General features: G+C 41.7%; 1 protein-coding gene across 3 annotated transcripts in view; it reads left to right on the top strand.

Annotated features, from left to right (window-relative positions):
* The window catches only part of LOC133853803 (polycomb group protein EMBRYONIC FLOWER 2-like), a 65,141-nt gene that overhangs the window by 8,557 nt on the left and 29,479 nt on the right, over nucleotides 1-27,105 (top strand). For all 3 annotated transcript variants that reach the window (XM_062289832.1, XM_062289831.1, XM_062289833.1), the window contains exon 4: nucleotides 23,005-23,069. In XM_062289832.1, coding sequence (XP_062145816.1) covers nucleotides 23,005-23,069 — 65 coding nt within the window. The remainder of the gene's footprint in view (nucleotides 1-23,004; nucleotides 23,070-27,105) is intronic.

Below are 27,105 nucleotides of genomic sequence, written 5' to 3'. Positions count from 1 at the left end.
GGATTCCAAGTTTGGAAGTCTATGGGGAGGTTGGTGCTCCCTAGAGCCTACATGTACTTTTGGGGTGGGGTTATGGAAGAACATCAGGAAAGGGTGGGAGAATTTTGTAGGATTCTCTAGATTTGAGGTGGGAGGTGGGGCTAGAACAAAATTTTGGCATGATTTGTGGTGTGGGAACTCAACTCTTAAGGAAGCTTTTCCTGTGTTATTTGGAATTGCTCGTGCGAAGGATGCTTCAGTTGCGGATAATGTGGAGCCTGTGGGGGGCTTCAATCAGTGGAGCGTGTGCTTTTTTAGAGAAGCGCATGATTGGGAAGTGGATACCTTTGCTGCGTTTTTCCAGGTATTGCACTCGGTCAGTCTTAATAGAGGCAGTGAAGACAAATTGTGGTGGACCCCTTCCAAAAAAGGTTTGTTCAAGGTAGGGTCTTTCTTTAGCTCTCTGACTTGCGATGTGAGAAGTCACTTTCCGTGGAAGAGTGTATGGCAGACTCAGGCTCCTCCGCGGGCGGCTTTTTTCGCTTGGTCTGCGGCTCTAGGCAAGATCCTAACGGGGGATAACCTCAAGAAGAGGCATATCATTGTGGTGGATAGATGTTGCATGTGTAAGAGAAGCGGGGAATCAGTGGATCACCTTCTCCTTCACTGCGATGTTGCATACGCTATGTGGAGTGCTATTTTTTCTCGTTTTGGGCTGTCTTGGGTTATGCCTCTAAGAGTCCTTGACTTGTTTGAGTGTTGGTGGACGGCTGGGAGGCAAAGGAGTGCTGTTATCTGGAAGATGGTGCCAACATGCATTCTCTGGTGTGTTTGGAAGGAAAGAAATGATAGGTGTTTTGAGGACTTGGAGAGATCATTGGAGGAAATTTTAGCTTCTTTTTTTCATACTTTGTATCTTTGGACGGTGGCTTTTGTGTCACCGTTGTCGTTTACCTTTGATGAATTTCTTGTTCGTTTTTCTCTTTCTAGCTAGGTGCGTTCTCTTGTATACTGCCGGTGTATTGAGGGGCGCCTTACGCTTTTAATAAAACCTACTTATTACCTATCAAAAAAAAAGCATGATTGACTAGTGGAGTGATAGTGCAAGAGCGCCTAGTTCCAAAATAACTTAAGGAAATGGAGTCGGTATGGCTTTGTCGGAAGAGGGTGGAAGTTTATTGATGGCTCCGCAGATATCTAGTTCGCAGGTGTGTGCTGGATTGGATAGTTCTGGGTTTGGTGTGGATTTAGTGGCTCAGAGGCAAGAAGAAGGTAGTCTTGAGCTGGTGATTTTTTCCACAAAAGAAGGTAAAGTGGGTATCGGTTCAGAGGCATTTTCAGTGGGACCTCTAGTGGAGAAATGTCTCTGGGAAGGAACATGAGACAAAATGGAGAGTGGGTCTACTTTTAAAGGCGTGGTGGCTGAGGAGGGAGCTCATCTAGAATGTTCTTCGATTTTGCTAGAGCACAGTCTTGAAGGCCTCTTGCTTCAAGACAAGGTAAGGGATGGTAAGGGGGAGTTAGAGAGTTATGAGCCGATAGTTATTACTCCACTGGCTGTGGAAGGTGAAGACGGGCAGAGGGTGTCGCCTAGATGGGTGGTGGAAAGAATTAAGAGGTTTTATCCAATTATTGGGCTATCTTGTGGTTGTTTCGAGGGCAGATTGTTGGCTTTGTTTGAGGAGATTGAAGCGGCCAGAGACCTCTCTTTGGCTGAACCTAAGACCAAGTATTCGCCTTCACAAGGGGTGAAAGGGCAGAGGGAATTAAATAGGTTGGCTTGGTCTATTAACTATGAGAAGAAAGGGGATCATTCTGGTAGAGGCAGGCATAAGGGTAGGGGTCCATCTCGCTTATATGACGCCTAAAATATTAATGTGGAACGTTAGATGGCTTAATGCGATTGAGAAAAGATTGGAGATTAGAGGGCTTATAAGGGTTTGGAAGGCGGATATTGTATGCTTGATGGAGACAAAGATGGCTGTTATCTCTAGGGAGGTGGTGCGAAGTTTATGGGGTTGCTATCATGTTGATTGGTGCTACTTGGGTGCCAATGGAGCGTCAGGTGAGATTTTGTTAATGTGGGATAGAAGGGTGGTGGAGAAAGTGGAGGAGTGTATAGGTAGATACACTGTTGCTTGTTCTTTGCGCAACACTGGAGATAACGTAGTTTGGGCTTTTGGGGGGGTTTATAGTCTGAATGATGACAGGGAAAGGAGGGATTTGTGGGCTGAGTTAGCTGGATTGATGAGTTGGTGGGAGATGTCTTGGTGTATTGGGGGAGATTTTAATGTGGTTCGTTTTCCTAGTGAAAGATCTAGTGGTGCTAGCTTCTCTGCAGCTATGGAAGAGTTTTCAGACTTCATATTCATGCATAATTTGGTGGACCTACCCCTTGAAGATGGCCAGTTTACTTGGTCTAATAATCAGGAAGATCATATTTGGTCTAGAATCGATAGGTTCTTAGTTTCTCCGGAGTGGGAGGAACGCTTTCCTGAAGTGTCACAGAGGAGATTGACAAGACTTCTCTCCGATCATTTTCCTTTGTTATTGGATTGTGGGACAACAAGAGGGGGAAACAGGTATTTTAAGTTTGAAAACATGTGGCTGAAATACGAGGGTTTTGTTGAGCAGGTTAAAAAGTGGTGGATGTCTTATGAGTTTTCTGGTTTGCCAAGTTTCATTTTGGCTAATAAGTTGAAGGCTTTGAAGTGTGATTTGAAGAAATGGAATGGCTTTGTTTCTCCAGATTGGGAAGTCAAGTTTCCAGGTTCTCTTCAGAAAAGGCTTCCAAGACTGTGTTCTGATCATTTTCCTATTCTTCTTGATTGTGGTGGTGTTCATTGGGGTCCCAGACCGTTCAAGTTCGAGAATATGTGGCTAAAGGCTGAAGGGTTTGTGGATAGGGTGCGTCAATGGTGGGAGTCTTATCGCTTTCAAGGCTCGCCCAGCTTCATCTTTTCTCAAAAGCTTAAGGCCTTGAAGATTGATCTCAAAAGATGGAACGATCAAGAGTTTGGTAATGTGGAATTCCGTAAGAAAATGCATATGGAAGAATTGTGTGCTCTTGATAGTTTGGAGGAACAACGTAGTTTAACTCATGAAGAAAAGGCAAGGAAAAGTGGGGTCATCAGAGATTTGGAGAATTCTATTTTACAGGAGGAGATTAGCTGGAGACAGAAGTCTAGGGCTCTTTGGCTTAAAGAGGGTGATAAATGCACTAAATTCTTTCATCGAGTAGCCAATTCAAATAGGAGATCCAATTCCATTGAGTCACTCTCTGTCAATGGTTCTATCTCTTCTGATCAGCAGGTTATTAGGGATCATGTTGCTCAATTTTATAAATCTCTTTTTGCAGAACCTTTTAGTTGGAGGCCTAGGTTGGATAACCATGTTTTTGACAATTTGGATGCGGGTGAAGCCTCTTCCTTAGTACTTCCTTTTGAGGAGAGGGAGGTCTTAGAGGTGGTTAAAGGTTTGAATCGTGATAAGGCTCCAGGTCCTGATGGGTTCACTCTTGCGTTCTTCCAAGATTGTTGGGAGGTGATCAAGACTGATCTCATGGGGGTATTCCAGGACTTCCACACTCATAGTAAGTTTGTCAAAAGCATTAATGCCACTTTTTTAGCCTTAATTCCGAACAAGTTTGGGGCTATGGATCTTAAAGATTTTCGGCCTATTAGTCTTGTAAGTGGTGTCTACAAGATCATTGCTAAAGTTCTTGCTAATAGACTCAAAAGGGTGGTGGTGAAGATTATCTCGAATCCCCAAAATGCTTTTGTGAAAGGAAGGCAAATTCTTGATTCTGTTCTTATAGCGAATGAGTGTTTGGATAGCCGCATCAAATCAGGCGAGCCTGGGTTACTCTGCAAACTGGATATTGAGAAGGCTTATGATCATGTTAACTGGGACTTCTTATTGTATATGTTGAGAAGATGTGGCTTCGGGGAGAGATGGTGTTCTTGGATAGCGCATTGTATTTCATCGGTGCGTTTCTCGGTTTTGGTGAACGGCACCCCTTTTGGTTTTTTTAGCAGCTCTCGTGGTATTAGACTGGGTAATCCTCTGTCGCCTCTTTTGTTCGTCATTGTGATGGAGGCTTTTAGTAAGCTGTTCTCTATTTTTGTTCAAAGGGGCTTTCTTTCTGGCTTCTCTGTGGGCTCTAGAAGCAATGGAGTGATTAATGTTTCTCACCTTTTATTCGCAGACGATACATTAGTTTTCTGCGGGGCTAGTCCTGAACATCTTCTCTATCTTCGTATGTTATTACTGTCCTTTGAAGCTGTTTCAGGTTTGAAGATTAATTTGGATAAGTCAGTTTTGGTTCCTGTGGGTATTGTGGATAATATGGATGATCTTGCTGGTATTTTGGGCTGTGGAGTCTCTTCTCTTCCTTTAAAGTACCTTGGTCTTCCATTGGGGGCTCCTTTTTAAGGCTAAGTCTAGCTGGGATGAGGTAGTTGGAAAGATCGAGAGACGATTGGCTAGCTGGAAGCGATTGTATTTGTCGAAGGGTGGCAGAGTAACCCTGATAAAAAGCACTCTCTCTAATTTTCCTACGTACTTTCTATCTCTACTCCCTATTCCTTCTAGTGTTGCTAGTCGTATAGAGAAGTTGTATCGAGATTTCTTGTGGGGTGGCATAGGTGAAGAATTTAAATTTCATCTGGTTAATTAGTCCAAGGTTTGTTCTCCTATTTCAAGTGGTGGTTTGGGCATCAGGAATTTGAGGTTTTTCAATAAGGTTCTTTTAGGGAAGTGGCTGTGGCGCTATGTCCATGAGAGAGAGGCTTGGTGAAAATCTGTTGTGGATGCAAAGTATGGATCTACTCGGGATGGTTGGTGTTCTTTAGATCCCCCTAGGTCTCACGGAGTGGGGCTTTGGAAGAATATTAGGAAGGGATGGAGTTCGTTTTGCAACCATACCAAACTCTTGTTGGGAAATGGATCTAGGATCCGTTTTTGGGATGATGTGTGGTGTGGTGAGGTGCCTCTTAAGGAAGCTTTCCCAGTTTTGTATGACATTGCGCGTGACAAGGATGCTCTTGTAGCAGACCATTTGGTTGTGGTGAGTGGGTCTTATCAGTGGGATGTTAGCTTTTTCCGAGCGGCCCACGACTGGGAGGTGGATGTTTTGGCCTCATTCTTCTCTTTGTTGTACTCATCCAGAGTGAATTATGATGGGGAGGATAAGCTATGGTGGTCTCCTTCTCACAAAGGGAAATTTGATATTAGATCTTTCTATAAGGCTCTTGCTTGCAAAGAGGCTATTCATTTTTCTTGGAAAAGTATTTGGTGGACCAAGGTTCCTTTGAAAGTGGCTTTCTTTGCTTGGACGGCAGTGCAAGGGAAGATCCTTACTTTGGACAATCTCAGGAAGAAGTGGGTCATTGTGATTGATAGATGTTGCATGTGCAAAATGAATGGGGAGTCAGTGGATCACCTTCTTCTCCATTGTGAGGTAGCACGCGTTCTGTGGAACGCCATTTTTAGTCGCTTCAGTCTGTCTTGGGTTATGCCTCTTCGGGTGGTAGATTTATTCGCTTGCTGGTGGACGGGTGGTCGCTCCTGGAGTGCAGTCGTGTGGAATATGGTCCCTTGTTGCCTTATGTGGTGCTTATGGAGGGAACACAATGATAGGCAGTTTGAGGACAAAGAAAGAACCATTGAGGATCTCATTTCCTTTTTCTTTCATTCTTTGTACTCTTGGTCGGCTGCGTTCCTCGTACCTTTAACGTTTAGTTTTAATGATTTCCTTGTATTGTTTTCTACTTCCTCTTAGATGCCTTTCTTGTATACTTCCTGTGTACTTGATTGCGCTTTGCGCTTTTTAATAATATTTCTCGTACTTATCAAAAAAAAAAGAAATGGAATGAAGAAGTGTTTGGTGATATAGGGAAGAAGAAGAAAGAATTATTGGAGGGTATTAGAGAGCTGGAGTTAATTGAAGAATGCCGTTGCCTAGAGGAGGATGAAAAAGTTCGAAGGGTAGATATGTCGAAAGAGCTGGAGAAGACTCTTCTTTTTGAGGAAATGAGTTGGAGGCAAAAATCTAGAGTTTTGTGGTTAAAGGAGGGGGACAAGAACACAAATATTTTTCACAGGGTGGCCAACTCACACCGTAAATTCAATCAAGTGGATTCTTTGAATATTAACGGTATAATTTTCAGGAATCCTGCGGAGATTAAGGAGCATTTAGTTCAATTTTACAACAATCTGTACTTTGAGAATTGTTCTTGGCGGCCTAGGGTGGATGGTCTATCTTTTTTATCCATTGATGCGGATGAGAGCATTTGGCTAGAAAGAGCGTTTGAGGAGAAGGTGTGGGAGGTAATCAGGGATTTGAATGGAGATAAGGCGCCGGGTCCTGACGGATTCACTGTGGCTTTCTTTCAGAAGTGTTGGGATTTTTTAAAAACTGACATTATGGATTTTTGTAGAATTTCATGCTCGAGGCAAGTTTGAAAAGAGTTTGAATGCTACTTTTGTCTCTTTAATTCCTTAGAAGATTGGTGGCATGGATGTGAGAGATTTTCGCCCTATTAGTTTGGTAGGGGGATTTACAAGATTATTTCAAAGGTTCTTGCAAACAGATTTAAATCCGTTTTGGGTAAGATTATCTCCAACACTCAGAATGCGTTTATTGGTGGTCGACAAATATTAGACTCTGTGCTTATTGCAAATGAATGTGTGGATAGTCATATTCGATCGGGGGACCCAGGACTCCTGTGTAAGCTAGATTTGGAGAAGGCATATGATCATGTGAACTGGGATTTCCTGCTTTATTTGTTGCAGAGATGTGGTTTGGGGAAAAATGGAGGGATTGGATACGTTTTTGAATTTCTATGGTGAGATTTTCTATTCTTGTAAATGGAACCCCGTCGGGTTTTTTTAGTAGCTCTCGTGGTTTGCGACAAGGAGATCCTCTTTCTCCTTTGTTGTTTGTGGTGGTTATGGAGGCTTTGAGTTGGATGCTAACTGCAGCATTGGATTAGGGTAATTTGACAGGGTTTTCAGTGGGTTCCAGAGATTCCGAGGCCTTAGTTGTGAATCATCTTCTGTTTGCTGATGACACATTGATCTTTTGCAGTGCTCAAGAAGAACAAATTCGACATCTGAGATGTATCTTATGCTTTGAGGCAGCTTCTGGTTTGAGAATTAATTTAGGAAAATCAGAAATTGTTCCAATTGGTGAAGTAGAGGATGTCGGAAGGTTGGCTAATCTTCTTGGATGTCGGGTTGCATCTTTGCCTATGACTTACTTGGTTTTGCCTTTGGGGGCTTCTTACAAGTCCACTTCTATTTGGAATGGTGTTATTGAAAAAATGGAAAGGAGGTTGGCGGGTTGGAAGCGGATGTATTTGTCGAAGGGTGCCCGGTTGACTCTTATTAATAGTACGCTCTCCAATATTCCTACATTTTACTTATCTTTGTTTCCTATTCCAGTGAGGGTGGCTAATCGTCTTGATAAAATTCAAAAGGATTTTCTTTTGGGTGGCATTGGTGACGAGGCCAAATTTCATCTAGTGAATTGGAACAAGATTTGTACTCCTTTGCATGTAGGTGGGTTGGGAGCTCACAACTTCATCCAGTTCAATCGATCACTCTTGGGTAAGTGGTTGTGGAGATATGGTAGGGAGAGAGAGGCTTTATGGCGATCGGTGATTGATGCCAAATTTGAGAGTTTAAAGGGTGGGTGGTGCTCGAAAGAGGTTTCGGGTTCTTTTGGAGTGGGTGTATGGAAACATATGAGGAGGGGATGGGAGAAATTTCGCAATTTTGTTCGTTTTGAAGTGGGAATGGATCAAATATTAGTTTTTGGCATGATTGTTGGTGTGGAAATAGTTCCTTGAAGCAATGCTTTCCAGCTCTTTTTAATATAGTAAGGAACAAAGATGCAATGGTGGCGGATAATTTGGTTGTTCATAATGGTGTAATTCAGTGGAATGTTCTCTTTACGCGACAAATCCAGGATTGGGAGATGAATATGGTCCTTTCTTTCTTCGATCGACTGTACTCCATTTTGGCTCGACATGGAGAGGGTGACAAGTTAGTGTGGAATCCCTCTAAAAAAGGTTTATTTGAGGTGAGATCCTTCTATGAAGAGCTTATTAGGAAAGATGGCCCATCTTTTCCATCTTTTCCCTGGAAGAATATTTGGCGTGTTAAGGCTCTAACAATGGTGGCTTTCTTCGTATGGTCAACTGCTTTGGGTAAAATATTGACGCATGATAACTTGCGTAAGAGGAATGTTATAGTGATTGAGTGGTGTTGTTTATGTAAGAAGAGTGGGGAGTCTATTGATCACTTGTTGCTTCACTGTGAAGTTGCCCGGGATCTTTGGAGCTACATTCTTATTTTATTTGGGGTAGAGTGGGTTATGCCACGAACGGTGTTGGAGTTGTTGAGAAGTTGGGGGGCGGCGATTGGGTGTGGTCATGCTAAAGAGGCTTGGCGGTTAGCTCCTCTGTGCTTGTTGTGGTGTATTTGGAGGGAGCGAAATGCGCGGCTGTTTGAAGATGTAGAGACATCTATGGTGGAGCTACGGAAGCGGTTGCTCAATACGTTATATATTTGGATAGCGCCCCATTATAGTTTGAGTGTTTTTACTTATGTAGACTTTCTAAATTTATTCTCTGTTCATCCCTTTTAGGGGTTCTCTTCTATACTTCCCATGTATAAAGGTTGCGCCCCTCTGCGCGTTTTTTTATAAATTGCAATTACTTATAAAAAAAAATAAAATTATCTGTTGGTAAAAATACATATACTATAAAATATAATCATATCATATGTATGTTGTATGATGTATATGTAAGTGTCAATGTAATTGATATATTAGGTATAACAGTAAGATCAATGGCTACTTAAGTATAATAACAAAGCACTAATGATCAAATTAACTTGGTCTAGGGGTTAGAGGCGTGACTTTCTAAGATTGAGTGCTTTGTTTTTTTGATAAGTAAGATTGAGTGCTTTGTATAAATTCTAACAAACCCACTACCTTTTTTATAATTTGAAAATGGCATCAAACATACTAGAGCACAGAGAAATCTGCTTTCTAATAATTATAATATGCAAATCTGCACTCTATACAAGGAACTGCAACTCGAGAGCAGTTTTATACCTCTATAGGGACAAATTATGTCACATAGTTCATAACAGGGTTATGTGGATGTAGGATGTTGATAGGTGTCTAGTTACAATATATTTTCATCTTGTGGGCGTTTGGTGAGTGCTCTGCCGTGCATCTTGTCGGTGTGTGAAGACATGTCCCAATGCTCTTCGTTAGTCTGAAAGTTTCTCCGGCATCAACGTTAGTTTTCTAGTGAGGAAAAGAGAGGGGGGGGGGGGGAGAGGGGGAGAGGGGGAGAGGGGGAGAGGAGGATTCAGAATAGCTAAAATGGGGAATTAGAAATGGGTTTTCATTGCAGCTAAGTTTTTCGAGTTCGCAGTTGAGGAGAGTTTTCTGTTTTTCCCATTTACGAAAGAAGCAAAGGAAAGTTTGTTCAATTTTCTTGGGTAAAGTCAGTGTGACTTGGCTGTTGGCCACCGTGGAGGCTCTACCTCAAGCGGCAGGGTTGAAGGATTATGTGAAATCCTCCTGGGTAGGAAACAAAGCTTTCATCACGGAACGCTGCTTTAACAAACATGGTCGCTTCTTGGCTGGGGAGGAGTACGGAGATGGTGGTGGGAGAGGATATATTGTTATACCAGAAGGGAAAGACTGTAAGGGATGGAGAGCTTTCGCCCTCAAGCTATGAAAGGTGTTGGAATTTCCATTCGATGTACAACATTTGGAGCAGAGCAGAGAAGATCAAAAAATCTCTTGGTGGTGTCCCATCGACAGGTATGGGCGTTAGTCCATTGGTGCTGGTGTTAAAGGCTCTTGCTGTGGGTATTGGTAAGCAGTCATATGCGGAGGCGTTGGCTAGGTTGGGGCAAACCTTGGTAAGTACCTCATCACGCAGGGGCAATTCTGACATTTGTGCCTCCAATGTTACAAAGCCGAAGGTATGGAGTGATAGGGGAGTGACTGGGGAATTAGAGGATACTAGATTTTCTGCTAAGGTTGTAATGCCCTGACTTATTATTATTATTTTTTGATGAGTAAGGGAAAATTCATTAAAAGCGCAAAGAGCAATCAAGTACACATAGAGTATACAAGAACAACAACTAAGAAGAAGAGGAAAACAGCACAAGAAAATCATGATAATTAATCATTATAGGGGCAAGGAACGCAGTTGTCCAAGAATACAAAGAAAGAAAGAAAAAAGAAATGTGCTCTCTTCACAAGCACCATAAAAGGCAACAAGGGACCATCTTCCATACAACCGCACTCCGAGACCGACCACCCGTCCACCAACAAGCAAATAGATCTACCACCTGACGAGGCATAACCCAAGACAGACTGAAGCGACTAAAAATGGCATTCCAAAGAAGGCAAGTGACCTCATAATGTAGAAGTAGATGATCCACAGACTCCCAATTCTTTTTACACATGCAACATCTATCAATCATAATGACTTGCCTCTTTCTGAGATTGTTCAAAGTAAGGATCTTCCCTAAAGCTGCCACCCAAGCGAAAAAAGCCACTTTTAAAGGAACCTTGGTCCGCCAAAAACTTTTCCAGGGGAAATGAGCTGTCTCCTTGTAAGCAAGAATCTTATAGAAAGATCTAACATCAAACTTCCCTTTGCGTGAAGGAGACCACCAAAGCTTGTCTTCCCTATCACGATCACGTCTGATAGAATATAATAAGGTGAAGAAGGAAGCCAAGACGTCCATCTCCCAATCGTGGGCCGTTCAAATGAACCTGACATCCCACTGAAAAGATCCGTTCTCCAAAATCATATGGGTTGCAACGAGCGAGTTCTTGTTGTAAGCAATGTCGTACAAACCTGGAAAAGCTTCCTTAAGAGGCATCTCTCCGCACCACACATCATCCCAGAACCTGATCCTGGATCCATCTCCCAGAACAAGTCTGGTATGGCTACTAAATAAGCTCCACCCCTTCCTGATGTTCTTCCAAATCCCTACTCCATGAGACCCAGGGGGATCTAAAGAACACCAACCAGCCCAAGTAGAATTGTACTTAGTATCCACAACTGATCTCCACAAGGCCTCTCCCTCATGCTCATAACGCCACAACCACTTCCCTAATAAATCCTTATTAAAGGTCCTCAAATTCCAGATACCCAAACCACCTTTTGAAATAAGGGAACAAACCGTGGACCAGCTAACCAAATGATATTTGAAATCTTCACTAAGACCCCCCCACAAAAAATCATAATGAAGCTTCTCTATTTGGCTAGCAACACTGGAAGGAATGGGGAAGAGAGAGAGAGAGAGAGAGGAAATACGTAGGGAGATTAGATAGAGTACTATAAAGGGTAACTTTACCACCCTTAGACAAATATATCATCTTCCAACTAGCCAGCTGTCTTTTAATTTTGCCTACTATATCATCCCAAATGGACTTAGCCTTGAAAGGGGCCCCCAACGGAAGACCGAGATACTTTGAAGGAAGAGAGGAAACTCTGCACCCCAAAATATCTTGTTTTTCCACGTGAAGCTACTTCATGATATAATATTAGAACTCTTGCAGCGGAAAATAATCATGAATACTTTTTTTTCCCTTTCCTGGCACCACAAACTTATGTCAAATTAAATACACCAGAACTTCTAGATAAACCTCAACTTTATATAAATATCACACTGTTTTACAACATTAATGTACATATCTAACAATGGTTTATCAAAAGGTGACACAGGCGGTACTTCAAAATATAATAAACTGACTAATAAAAGTCAGCCATCCAAAATACTGAGGCTTCCAATTAGCCTAACGCACAAAATCCAAGACATGCATATGGGTACTCATCCTTAACTTCCCTCGCAATCTGTAAAATTATCACAATTTTATAGGTGGATGTGAGTCTACGACTCAATAAGTTTAAGCATACTAACCATTTTTATAACATGAGCCCTCGTTTGAAAATACGTCTAGCTAGCGTAACTACTAGTTCAGATTTTTTCAAAACAGGGTTTGCTACCAAAATGTCATAGCTGTTAAAATAACCACTTACATAGAGAAGTTTGTGCATATGTATAAAGCCTCATATTTCCCTTTACATTGTTTTTGATACATACATATAATTTCACATCCCATAGTATGAAGCATTTAAACTAGTTTATAACATGATAATGAAAACAACAGTTATAAACACATATTCATTTCATGCTTTACATAAATGATTACATTCATGCATCATGCTTTTACAGACTTCTCATTTTCACTTAGACAAGTGTATCCATACTTAACCCCCACTTAATTGCCGGGTTGCTACAATTTATCCCTCTTATAGCTTTGATGTGCTAAATGCATAATCTCACTTAATCGCCGGGTTGTTACAATTTATCCCTCTTATAGCTTTGAGGTGTTAAGTGCATAATCTCACTTAATCGTCAGGTTGTTAGGCATCTTTCTTTCCCCTTTTCTAACATTGGGGTGTTAGGCTTATAATCCCCCCTTAACTGCTGGGCTTTCACATGATTCCTTTTACATACATTTACATGACTTTTTCATATTCTTTTCATTTAGTATCACATTGTTACATTTTTCCCAAAAATTGGTTTTCCTTCCAAACCTCAACTTTCATAAAATCGTTTCCCTTGAAAATCATATTTTCCTATTAACACGTGTAAAATATTTCAAAATATCATTCATCTTCATTATAAAGTAACGGAGCTCAATAAATCATATATGTCATGCTTTTGTAAAATAGTGCAGTGTTAGTAAGTTTATGCTTACAACTTTGGCTTAAACTTCGGTATTGACTCCTCAGAACAAACTCCGTACTATCTATGTATTTCATATTGTTTCTAACAGTTAGACTCGCACCATTTCTTTCAAAATCCTAAACCTTAATCAAAACCCTATCCGACTTTCTGCCAGAAGCTTGGTCGACCAAATATCAACTGAGGCATATCCGGAGAAACCCTAAGGTTACATTTGGTACGCGAAATGACTATTCCATTAGAAAAAAAATGAATAACTTTTATTAGGAATAGAAGAAAGTGGAATAGAATAGCCTTAGTGTTAGGAGTATATGATAATGATCTAACACTTGGAATAGCCATTGTCATTGCCCATGAGAGAATGACTATTCTAAGGCTAATTCATTCCAGATTCTCCCATTTCCAATAAAAACTATTCATTTTTCTAATGGAATAGCTATTTTGCGTACTAAACGTAAACTAAAGTTTTTGTGATCATACCGAAATACTGAGCATGGTCGACCGAGGCACCCTAGACAGTAGCAATAGTCATGCAGACTGTCTTGAACCTCTATCTTTTGATCATTTCTTACGTTAACATTTCCTTGATTATTCTATATATCGCATATACAACAAAACTAATAGTTAAAATATCAAAAAGTGTTTATTCTTAACACTTTAGACAAAGCTAGGGTTTTATAAAAACATCGTTTTTAAGCTGTTTTCATCACAAAAACATTCGGGCAACATAATGACGTTTTTACGTTTGTAAACCAATCGCAGGCAGAACCACTTTTATGTGACTTTCTAAAGATAACTTCAAAACTTATGAATCCGCATAAAATAACAATATTTTTTTTTTTTTTTTTTTTTTTTTTTTTTTTTTTTTAATGTTTATGATAATTTGGGCAACATTTCTACACTATAAGCTTGTTATACTATTTACAATGCTATATAAGCATTATAACAACAATGTAGCATAACCACATTTAAAATTATACGGGCATTACTACGGTATTATAGAAAACCTAGTTATTGTGCATTACAATTGCACTTTAAACATATTATCTAACTAACATCTATTTGGACAATATAAAAGCATAATAAAACTCTAACTAGATAAAAATCCAAAGCTAGAGCTTTAGAACCTTACCCCCCGAAAACTTCACTTTTGAATTGAACGATTGAACTTCGTGACCGAGCAACTACTTCTGTAGCACCACAACACTCAAGAACCCTCACTTATACACTCAAAGAACACTTAAACCGAGATTGAGAGAGTGAGATGAGAGCTGGTGTGAGAAAGATGCTTCTGGAAGTCTGTCTATTTATAGACCTTCAGGTCTTGGTCAATCGAGACATGAAGCTCGGTTGATCGAGCCAAGCCATGTGCTAGCTCAATCAACTACTGCCATGTGTCACTATTCATTGACACATGGCAGCGTCAGACTTATCTAAAAACAGTTGTCTAGCTGCTGCCCCACGTGTCCTAGCCACCAATGTGGATACTGTTCACCTGCCACATCAGCTGCCACATCATTTCAGCTGCCCATGTGCACAAATGTGCACCTCGATCGACCGAGCTTGCTCTGGCAGAACTATCAATTTTTGCACTTGGTACAATTTTGACCCCTTTTTGTGTACCGTTTGCTCTAATATTTCTAGGGTATTCTTGTACCTTATAATCAAAATTTATGATGATTTATTTCATGCATTTTGAAACAATTTTTTATTTTATTTTATGTGACTCAATTTATTGAGCATTACAAAGGTAGTCTACTCAAACGTTCCTAGGGTGTTTTGGGTGAAAGATTTGATTTTGCGCATCTTGAGACTTCTTCTGGTCCTTCTTAAACATGAAGTAGAGTGTTTAATCGAGAGGACGAACTTGGGCCTGGGTTTTGCAGGCTTGAGAAACAGCATAGACCTTGAGAACCAAGCAGGGAGAGCCTCTCCTAAGCCCATGTAGGTGCCAAAGGTTTAGACTCACTAGTAGTGGTCCAAATGAATGTGGTGCACGTTATATCCTTGGGATTTCTTCTTGTATATGTTAAGGAGATGTGGATTTGGGGAGAAATGGCAAAGATGGATTGCGCATTGCATATCCATTGTTTGGTTCTCTATTCCAATTAGTGGTGCACTCAATGTCTTTTTCAATAGTTCTCGTGGTTTGAGATAGGATGATCCCCTGTTCTTCCTCATATTGTAATTGTTATGGAAGCTTTGAATTGGATGATGTCTGCCGGTGTGAGTGGGGGCTTTATTTCAGGTTTTCCGGTAGGGATTTGTGATGATGATTCCTTATCAATTTCTGATGCAGTGTGGTGTAGTTGGTCGCATAATTAACACATACAAAACTCACAACTCTTTCCAAAACCAAGAATTAAATTAAGGATTTGAGGCAAAATAGGAGAAAACTTAACCTTTGAGTGTTTCTTTTTAAAAACTAAAGAAAAATAACCATAAGCTGTGGCCTAAGCTGTCCTAAGTGTGTTTATGCAGACAAACTAGTCCAAACCTTACTAGGAATGTGAAATAAAACGAAACTGCTGAATCGCATTTGAACGGACAAAAGTCTCGTTTGAACAAGACCTTGCGATGAAGTCCTCAGTCAACCGAGTATTGATTGAACATCTCGGGTTTTTGTATGATGCCGTAGTTGGTCGAATGGGGATTGATTGTCCATTGTCCCGCATCGATTGACCTTCGACTGGGATCAACCAACCTTTGACTGAGGCTTTCAGGTACTATTTGTGTATTTCTCTTGATGACCCGTTTTGACCTAGTAAACGTTGGAATTGCAAAATCTTCATGAAATATTACTTTGTAGCCCTTTGAATAAGCTTTCCAACGCCACCAAGATATTCTTCATCCGATATTGAAATCTCAAGTTATGACTTTTTATTATGACAGACCTGCTCGAAAACTAGTTTGCACCAATTTCTCATCTTCTATTTTTGGATGTTACCCTTATCTTCTATGGGGTTGCACCATATAATTGTGTGTACCTTAGATGTGTTCTCATTTGTTTTGAAGCTACCTCTGGATTGAAGGTCAATTTGACTAAACTTGTCCCAATAGGTAATGTGCCGAATGTGAATGGCCTGGCTCGTATTGTACGGTTTCGTCTTTGCCCCTGAAGTATTTGGGCCTCCCTGTGGGTGCTCCATTTAAGGCCAAATTTATTTGGGATACAATTATTGAGAAAATGGAGAGAAGATGAGCGGGGTGGAAAATGCTCTATTTATCTAAGGGTGGTCAGTTAACATTGGTCAAAAGCACACTTTCCAACCTTCCCACATATTTCCTTTCTCTCTTCCTGTTGCGTGACTGGGTCTGGGATCGAGTTATTGGTCTGTGGGTGGGCAAACCAGCAGGATAGAACCTCCTAGATTTACCTATGGTGTAGGGTGAAGGATTGATACGAGGTATTCGAGGTACCTCTGCCTCCTAATTCAACCACGAGAGTTGAGAATTTTTAGGGTAAATTGATCATGCTTTATTATGAATCAGGATCTCTTTAAATAGAGATTACAAGCAGAATATAATTATGGAATTACATCAAATCCCTTATTTCTAGGAATTCTTGTCTATAAGGAATTCCCTTATTATAGCAATATCCTATTCTAGTGGAAATCATGTTCCTTATTCCTAGGAGATACTTTCCTTGTAAGATGACTACCGAAACCCTTGCTGGAAAACACCGACTTTCCATTCTCATCCTTCACTACTACAGCCGCCACTTACATCCTCTCCTTGAACCCTAATGGGGTCTTTGGCTAAGTGTCCGCTTGCTTCCTGCCCACGCTTCCTACGTCGCACATAGGTCCGTAACACTCCCCCGCTCTTCAAATTGCCCTTGTCCACAAGGGCAAAGGAAGGGTAACGAAGCTCAAAGTCGGAGAGTGGTTCCCAGGTAGCTTCGGCAGGGGAAAGACCTTGCCAATGTACCAGTACTTCCAGGACGCCATGGTGAGTACGTCGGTCGATGACAGTTTGAGGAAGGAGCTGGCTGTCCTCGTGGAGAGTGGGAAGATGGTCTTGCACCGGCACCCCGTTTCTGACCCATTTCTTCAAAACCGAAACATGGAAGACATCATGAATCTTAGCCTTAGGAGGTAAAGCCAGCTGGTATGCAACAGGACCAATCCGTTTGACAATTCGATAAGGACCGTAGAACTTAGGGGAAAGTTTCAGATTGCTCCGCTTGTGGACAGATTGCTGTCTATAACCCTGGAGCCGTAAATACACCCATTTGCCTTCCGAAAAAATGCGCTCAACATGAGACTGATCATACACCTGTTTCATGCGATTTTGAGCTTCGAGCAGTTGCTGGCGGACCTCCCGCAGGACCTGATCTCGGCTGAGTAATGCCTCCTCCACAGCAGCTGAACGAGTAGTCCCGGGAACGAATGGTAAGAGAGGTGGGGGGGGGGGGGGGGGGGGGGCGCCCATAGACAATCTCAAAGGGGGTCCGCTTAGTAGCAGAGTGGAAGCTCGTATTATAGCAATACTCAACCCAAGGCAACCACTTAGCCCATAGACGGGGAGAAGAGCTAGTAAAGCATCGCAAATACATCTCAATAGTGCGATTCACAACCTCCGTCTGTCCATCCGTTTGCGGATGATAAGCGGAACTAAAGTTAAACTTCGTCCCATGCAAGCGGAAAAGCTCCCGCCAAAAGAGCCCAGTAAACACGGGGTCTCGATCACAAACAATGGAAGATGGGATACCATGCAAACGAAAAATAACCTCAAAGAAGGTTTGGGCCACCTGCAGTGCCGTGTAGGGGTGCTTGAGAGGAGTAAAGTGGCCATACTTGGATAAGCGATCAACAACCACAAAAATAGTAGTTCGCCCGTAGGATTTAGGAAGGCCGTCAATGAAGTCCATAGAGATAGCCGTCCAAATCTGTTCGGGAATGGGCAGGGGCTGCAGTAGACCGGCGGGCTTTGTAGCTTCAGCTTTGTGGCGCTGACAAACGTCACAATTTTTTATAAAGTTGCAAAGCTGCCGTTGCATGTGAGGCCAGTAAAAAACAGCCCGAATGCGCTGTAAACCTTTGTGGTAGCCTTCATGCGTACTGTTGTGGAATTCTGCAATTATGGCAGCTGCTGTGGGTGATTCAGCCTTGAGATAGATTCGGTTTTTGAAGTAAATCAGCCCTCCCTGCAGACGCCACGGTCCCACCTCTCCATCCTGCTGAATGCGTTTTGCCAAAGTCTGGAGGTCTGAATCATGCTGAACTTCCTGTTGGATAGGAGCAATCCAGTGAGGGAGAGGTATAGAAAGGGCCATGAGAGTTCCTTCCTCCTGTCGAGAGAGAGCATCCGCAACACGATTATCGTGCCCCTGCTTGTATTCAATCGTGAAATCATAGCCCATGAGCTTGGCTAGCCACTTTTGTTGAGCCTCGGTGGTGATAGTTTGATTCCACAAGTATTTGAGGCTATGGTGGTTGGTCCGAACCACAAATCGTTGGCCCAAGAGGTAGGGGCGCCATCGCTGAATGGCAGTGACGAGGGCGAGCATTTCCTTCTCATAGGTGGAAAGAGAGAGGTTACGACCATGAAGGGCCTGACTGAAAAACGCAATGGGGCGACGGTCCTGCATCAACACAGCCCCTATTCCACTGCTCGAGGCATCGCACTCGATGACGAAGGTCCTGGAAAAATCAGGTAGGGCCAATGCCGGTGCTTTTGTCATGGCTTCCTTAAGGTGATCAAATGAGCTGCTGGCTTCCTCATTCCACCCGAAAGCGTCTTTCTTTAAGAGTTGAGTGAGGGGTCGGGCAATCGTTCCATAATGCTGGATAAACTTCCTATAGTAGCCGGTAAGCCCTAGGAAGCCCCGAAGTGCCTTGATGTTGGAAGGTCTCGGCCAATCCAGCATAGCTTGGATTTTGGAAGGGTCCACAGCTACTCCATTTTGCTCAATAAAATGGCCTAGGTAGTTCACCCGCTGTTGGCCAAAACTGCACTTGTCCATTCTCACAAACAGGTGATGAGTTCTCAAAATGCCAAAGACACAAGTCAAGTGATATATATGGTCCTCCCAAGACTTACTGTAAATCAGTATGTCATCAAAAAAAACGAGAACGAACTTACGTAGATATTCTCGAAATACGTCGTTCATCAAGGACTGAAAGGAGGATGGAGCATTAGTGAGGCCAAAGGGCATTACCAAAAACTCGAAGTGCCCGTGATGCGTCCGGAAGGCTGTTTTTTCTATGTCCTGCTCCTGCATCCGAATCTGATGGTACCCGGAGCGGAGGTCCAGTTTAGAAAAGTATTGCGCGCCATGCAATTCATCCAACAGTTCATCAATGACCGGAATCGGATACTTATCCTTGATAGTGATCCGATTGAGGGCGCGATAATCCACACATAACCTCCACGATCCGTCATGCTTCTTGACCAATAAAACTGGTGAGGAGTATGGGCTATTGCTGGCTCGGATGACTCCATTGTTAAGTAATTCCAGCACTATCTTTTCTATTTCATTCTTTTGATAGTAGGGGTACCTGTAGGGCCTCACGTTCACTGGAGAAGAGCCTTGAATCAGGGGAATCTTGTGGTCTTGAGGTCGCACCCGGGGGCAACCCTTGGGGCTCACCAAAAATTTCCTGGAATTCTTCCAGGAGGCGCTGAAGGTCCGGGCTGTCTACTTCTGGGCAGCACTGCTCAATCCCCAACTGTACTGCAAATAGCTGAAGGAGAACTCCCTCTCCGTTGCGCTTCAATTCCTTCTGCATTTCTGGACCTTCCAGCATTTTGTTCCTCGGTGCCTCCAATCCAACCAGCATGACTTGCTTCCCTTGCCACCGAAATCTCATGCAGAGTGAGGAAAAATCCCACAGAATGGGTCCTAACATCTTCAACCATTGTGCCCCTAAAACTGAATCGTACCCCTGTAGATCAACAAGAAAAAATTCCAGCTTGAATAAGGTACCTCCCAACCATACTGGCACCGCAGAACACTTCCCCTTGCTGGGAAGTCTTTCCCCGTTAGCCACCAAAACCTCGAAGGCCGTCTGTTTGTCGGGGTCCAAGCCCAGCCGCTCGGTCAATTCAGTGTTCAAAAAATTGTGTGTGCTTCCCGTGTTTGCCAGCAGAATTACCCGGGCCTTCCGGATGGTTCCCTCAATGCGCATAGTCTGTGGGTTTTGTACCCCAGATATTGCATGGAGAGATATTTCCGGAATTTCTAGTTCGCCGTCCTCCCAAGTTCCTCGCGCCCCTTCCTCATCTGGAGGATCATTGTCTTCCTCATAAATTCCTTCAATCAGGAACAGCTTCTTACATCTGTGCCCCGGAGAGAACTTGTCGTCACAATTAAAACAGAGGCCCTTTTCCCTTCGTTCCTTCAATTCAGCCGGGTTCAACTTTTTGATCACCGGGGATCGGTTCCGCATAAGGCTTGCGGATGGTAACGGTGGTGCACTTGCCTGGCCCATGGTTCTTCGGGGTTCATAGGGGTAAGTCGGCCGTCGTTGCGCTGTCAACCTTGCCTCATACAACCGTGCCAACCCCACTGCAGCCGTGAGGGTGGAGGGCCGAGAAGCCTGAACCTCCGGCCTTATACTCTCTTTCAGCCCACTAATGAAGCCACTCACCTGCTGTGTTAACGAAAGACGCCCAGCCCTGCTCAGCAAGCGTTCGTACTCCCCCTGATATTCCCGCACCGTCCCTGTTTGACGCAGCTTGGTGAGATCACCAAAAAAATCGTCAAATTGGGTCGGCCCATACCGCACATGCAGTCCACTCCTCAGCGTTTCCCACGACACTTGCTCCTCACTCTCCTTAAACAATTGATACCACAGTTGGGCCTCTCCTTCCAGGTGATAGGCTGCCAATCCCACCTTGTCCTCCTCGGCAGTCCCCTGAAATTCAAAGAACTGCTCTGCCCGGCACACCCAACTTGTTGGGTCTTCTGAGCCGTCAAATTTTGGAAAATTTAACTTGGCCACCTTAGGAAAGGAATTACCTGATTCAGTTCGATTGAATCCTCCAGTTCGGCCCTTTGATGAACTTGCTGCCTTACTCTGTTCTTCCTCCCGAGGGTTCGGATTCTTGGAGATATGGGCGCTCAGCATCTCTTCTATGCGTTTCTGACCCTCCGTTAGTTTCTCTATTTCCTTCTCCATGCGTTCCACTCGTTGCTCCATTACTTCAGGACTTGGCTCTGATACCAAGTTGTTGCGTGACTGGGTCTGGGATCGAGTTATTGGTCTGTGGGTGGGCAAACCAGCAGGATAGAACCTCCTAGATTTACCTATGGTGTAGGGTGAAGGATTGATACGAGGTATTCGAGGTACCTCTGCCTCCTAATTCAACCACGAGAGTTGAGAATTTTTAGGGTAAATTGATCATGCTTTATTATGAATCAGGATCTCTTTAAATAGAGATTACAAGCAGAATATAATTATGGAATTACATCAAATCCCTTATTTCTAGGAATTCTTGTCTATAAGGAATTCCCTTATTATAGCAATATCCTATTCTAGTGGAAATCATGTTCCTTATTCCTAGGAGATACTTTCCTTGTAAGATGACTACCGAAACCCTTGCTGGAAAACACCGACTTTCCATTCTCATCCTTCACTACTACAGCCGCCACTTACATCCTCTCCTTGAACCCTAATGGGGTCTTTGGCTAAGTGTCCGCTTGCTTCCTGCCCACGCTTCCTACGTCGCACATAGGTCCGTAACACTTCCCTATCCTGATAAGTCTTGCTAATCGGTTGGAAAAATTACAGAGGGATTTCTTGTAGGAGGGAATGGATAATGGGTCTAAGTTCCATCTTGTTAATTGAAAAAGGTATGTACTCTTCTTCATCTTGGAGGCTTTGGGAATAAGGAGTTTGTTCACATTTAATCAGGCTCTCCTGGGGAAATGGATATGGAGATATGTTGTGGAAAGAGAGGCTTATTGGAGATAGATAGTGGATAAAAAATATGGTAGTCAGGCGGGTGGTTGGTGATCTAATGTTGTTACTGATCCATACGGGGTGATTATTTGGAAACATATTAAGAGAGGCTGGGATGCCTTCTCTAGTTTTGTTAGTATCGGGGTGGGTAATGACGCTTGGACTAGGTTTTGGCATGACATTTGGTGTGCGGATCGTTCTCGAAAGGAAACCTTTCTGGAGTTATTTTGCATTGCAAGGGCTAGGGATGCTTTGGTGGCTTACCACATGGTCGCTCACAATGACAGAGTGCATTGGGACATAATTTTTTTTCAGGTTGGTGCATGATTGGGAGTTGGAGTCTTTATCCTCGCTTTTCAGTGCCCTCTATTTTGTTAGGCTGTGTTAGGTAGAGGAAAATAAGTTCTGTTGGAATCCTTCAAAAAGATCTTTCGAGGTCAACTTTTTACTAAGTTGTCCTCCCCAACGTTGACTCCTTTGTCCCTTGGAAGAGCATCTAGAGGTCTAAGGCTCCCTTGAGGGTGGCTTTCTTCACTTGGACAGCATCCCGAGGAAAAATTCTCACCACAGATAATCTTTGCAAGTGTCACATGATAGTGATGGATTGGTGTTGTATGTGTAAAAAGAGTAGGAAAACTCTGGATAACCTTCTTTTTCCCTATGATATTGCGAGGGAGTTGTGAAATCTGGTGTTTCAGATGTTTGGAGTAGGGTGGGTTATTCCCGGATGGTGGTGAAGCGCTTGGCCTGCTGAAGTTTCGAAGATTGCGAGAAGACAAGTTCAAAGCTACAACTTTGTTTTCTTAAATCAATCTTTGAGTGGATCTTTGTTAATGCCCTTCTTAAGATTTCTAGCTTAGTAGATATTTGTGCTCTCTTCATTGTTCTTGATCTAGTTTTGGGTGTTCTTCTCTTGTATTCGTCTTATGTACTTGGGTTATGCCCCTTGTGCTTTTAATGAATTTGCTTTACTTATAAAAAAACGAAAGTATTCTGTTGTGCCATTCCATCTCTTATCTAAAATCATACTATCTGTCGGCTTCCTATTTAACATATCATTCTTATGTATTTCTGCTTATGTTATTTTTGGTCTTCCTCTACCTTTTTTCACTGCATCAATTGGGACTAAATTACTTTTTCTCACTGGTGCATTTATCTGTCTCTACTCGTCTTCTTAAAGAAAAATAAAATAAATATTTCCAACTCATGTTAGTATCATCAGCTTGCTAATCTAATGTGTCTGGTTTTTTTGTTTGCTCCATCTCTGGTTTCTTTGTTTGCTGTTATATAATATCTTTGGCTGTATATTCTTCTCTAGGTTGAAGGCTGGAATTGTAATTTTCAACTATAAGGACTGCACCAACATGCTACGGAAGACTGAAGGTAGTATGAACTTTCTTTGTCCCTGTAGCATTGTTCATCTTCTCTATGACCTATTTACTATAGTTAATGGTATATGACAAAACTCCATTATTCTGTCTTGCTAAACATCGTCAATGTACTTTTTTCTCCCTTGATGGTTTTGTTGCAGTATCAATTGGATGGTAATTTATTATCCGATAGTTTCTTTACATTGTTGGTTCCTCTGTTTCATAATATTCACTCGTAGTACATTAACATGCTGAAAACACCTGCACTAGGAGGTTTGGACTGGTGGGGTGGTGGTTCTGCTAATAGGGATATAGAATGGCACAATTAATCAATCTCAAGGCATAATAATTATAATTATACTAGCCTCTAATTGATTTTAAAAATCTTTTTGCAAAAACATCTGAGAAAACAATAGCAAAAAATATAAATAATAATTATAATTCTCTTGCACAAGAAACATCTGTCCACTATGATAACACGCTTCTTTCTGAGATTATCCATAGTCAAGATCTTGTCTAGGGCCACCGACCATGCAAAAAAAATTGCCTTCGAAGGAGTTCGAGTCCACCACACACTCTTCCAAGGGAAACGACTACCTTCAGAGCAAGCCAATGAGTTAAAGAAGGACTTGACCTTGAATAGACCTTTTTTGGAAGAGACCCACCAAAGCCTATTCGCACGATCTCTACTCACAATGGCTGAGTGCAACGCCTGGAAGAAGGAAGCAAAGACATCCACTTCCCAATCATGCGCCTTTCTAACAAAGCTCATGTTCCATTGAGTAGAACCGCCCAAAATCTCCATATTATCCGCAACTGAGGCATCCTTCACACTAGCAATACCAAAGAGAACAAGAAACGCTTCCTTTAGAACTATAATTTTGGCATGGCTTCCATGTATGCTTTCTTCAGATCCATTTTACATATGACACCTGGCTCCCCAGATCTTAATCTACTATCAACGCATTCATTGGCAATAAGGATCGGATCGAGGATCTGCCTATCCTTGATGAAGGCACTCCAAAGGTGTGGAACCTGATCTTGATAAAGTCGAAACTATTCGGTAGTGGCCAATTCCCTCGACTTTGTATAAAATTTGTTGCTTTCATGGGATTGCCACATTCTGTAGGTGCTTTATTCGAAATTTCAGCACTAACATGGCACCTATCATTAATTCCATGAAGAGGGGATAATCAAGTATCGCAAGCTTTTGAAGAGATGAAGAGAAGAATGATTGAATCTCCAATTTTGCGACTTCCATATTTCTCCGAAGTATTTGAGGTGGCTTGTGACCCATCATATGTTGAGATGGAGGTGTGCTTAATCAAGAAGGCCATCAATGGATTATTTCCGTTGGAAGTTAAATGAAGCCAAACAAAAGTACTCCACCTATGTCAAAGAATTCTATGATGTGGTTCAAGCGCTTTGTTGTTGGTGTCATTATCTCATTCCCAAGGAGTTTCTGTTGTACTCAAACCATGAATTACTTAATTACCATCCATTCCTTGATGTCTGCTCAATTTGTGAGCTTTGATTTGCTTAAGAGAGACTACTCATCTTGTAAGGATTTTAGCATTATATATGCTGTTTTAATGGCTGGACAGCGTGCTGCATATTCTGATGCATCCTTGCACGAGGTTTATTTCTTTAAGAGAACTTGGCTTTTCTTGCTTAACACATCTCTACGTGAGCATAAAATTCATGAATTACATTTCAGAGTGGTAGTAGGCCATTTTGGAAGAGATAAGATCATCACAATGGTTGAGGATTGGCATTATTGGCTGAGTTTGAAGTGAGATGTGGTAAGAGTTGTCTCCTGATCTCGTACTTGTCGGTATCTATTAAGGCCCATTCTAGTGTTGAAGCTGATGCTTTTGCTAAACATATGTGTGAGATTCATGATGATGTGCGACAAAAGATTGTAATAAACAAGGGCTACAAAGCACTTGCTGATTTGCGGAGAACATTTGTTGAATTCGAGGAAGGAGACATAGTGATGGTTCATGTTACGCATGTAAGATATTAGAACAGTGTATACAAGAAGTTTAATTCAAAGGGTGCTGGTCCTTACAACATTCTGAAGAAGATTAGTTCTAATGCTTATGTTATTGACTCGCCGGAAGATATGGTATAAGTAATGTCTTCAATATTGAAGATTGCACTTTATGCCAAGGGCACGATAAAAACGAACCTAATGATGCTTTTATAACTTACTCCCACTAGCCCCAAGTGTGAAGGGAGAGATTGAAGATGTTCTTGATCATCAACTCGTGTCTACTAATGGAGGCGTCGATAAAAGGTATCTCATCAAATGGAAAGAGTAGCCACTTTCTGATTGTACTTGGATCAATGATAATGAGTTCCAATGCCTTATCTCTGACCTTACAAAGTTTTAAAAGGCGTGGGAAAGATGCTTTCAAGGCCTAAACTTTAATATGGCATATGATGGATAATGTGGAGCTTACTTGGGAGCTTGCATAATTTAATTTAAGTTTAGTTGGGTTTTATTTTATATTTTGACTTATTATTGGTATTGGATTTTACTAGTTATTTGGTTTGGGCTTAGTTATTAAAGCCCAAGGAGTCCAAGTCTATTAGGGTTAGGCATTAGACGCCTATAAATAAGGATGCAAGGGTTTTCTTCTTGATGGTGATTGAAATGAATAAAAATTCCAGCAACTATTGCTTTATGGATCGTGTGATACAACTTTTCATGAGTACTGTTCACAAATAATGTTCACGTGCACTGTTCATACAGTGCTGCAGGCACTATTCACATCAGATGTTCAGATGTTCAAGGTCCTGGAAAGCAATGTTTATTTCCAAATGGAAATATTTTGAGCTTATATTTTTGGGTTAAATACTTTTTTGGTACCTGAGTTTTGAAATCTTTATTTTTTTAGTGTCTGAGTTTTAATTCGTATCGTATATGGTATCTGGGTTTTGGAAAAAGACGGACTTGGTACCTCTGTCTATTTTTCCGTCCAATATTTAACGGTTTGTCACGTGTCAACCCCTGAGGGTCGACACGTGGCACAAGATAAAAAAAAATCAAAACATAGAAAATAAAAATCTTTAAAAATTAATCAAAAAATTAAAATTAATAAAACTTAAAAAAAATAAAAATATTAATTTTTTTTTTTTTTTAAAAAGGAGGAGCCACCCCTATGACCAAAGAGAAAAGAGAAAAAAATAAAAATAAAAATTTGGCCCTTGGGGGTGGCCGAACCACCCCCCGACCACCCTCAATGGCCAAAAAGAAAAAAAAATATAGGAGGGTTTTGGCCCTTGCCCTCACAATTTTTTTTTTTTTAAGTTTTTTTTGTTTGTTGCCCTTATACACGGGAAGTATATAAGAGAGCTCATAAATTGGACGAGAAGAGAATAAATTTAAAATTCTGCATAAGTAAAACCATTCAAACAATGATGGGGCGCTATCCAAAGATATAACATATTGAGCAGACGCTTCCGTAGTTCTACCATTGATGTCTCTACAACTTCAAAGAGCCGCGCATTCTGCTTTTGCCTAATACACCACAATAAACACAATGGAGCTAACTGCCAAGCTTTTTTAGTACGACCATACCCAACCGATGCGCCCCAACTAGTCAATAACTCTAACACCGTTCATGGCATAACCCATTCTATCCCAAATAAAATAAAAATGTAACTTCAAAGATAATAGGTGACTTCGCAGTGAAGCAACAGATGATCAATAAACTCCCTATTCTTCTTACAAATACAATACCACTCAATCACTGCGACATTCCTTTTATGCAAGTTATCATATGTCAAAATTTTGCCCAAAGCTATTGACCCAACAAAGAAAGCCACCATTGTCGGAGCCTTAACAGGCCAAATACTCTTCCACAGAAATGATGGGCCATTTTTCCTAATAAGCACTTCATAATAGGATCTCACCTTAATATTTTTATTTTTTTTTAAAGTTTTATTAATTTTTATTTTTTAAATAATTTTTAAAGATTTTTATTTTCTTTTTAATTTTTTTTTTTTATATTGTGGCAGACCGGAAAAATAGTCGGGGGTAT

The sequence above is a fragment of the Alnus glutinosa genome, chromosome 13 (genome assembly GCF_958979055.1).
Source record: "Alnus glutinosa chromosome 13, dhAlnGlut1.1, whole genome shotgun sequence".
Lineage (NCBI taxonomy): Eukaryota > Viridiplantae > Streptophyta > Magnoliopsida > Fagales > Betulaceae > Alnus > Alnus glutinosa.
This window is presented reverse-complemented; position numbering and strand designations above follow the sequence as displayed.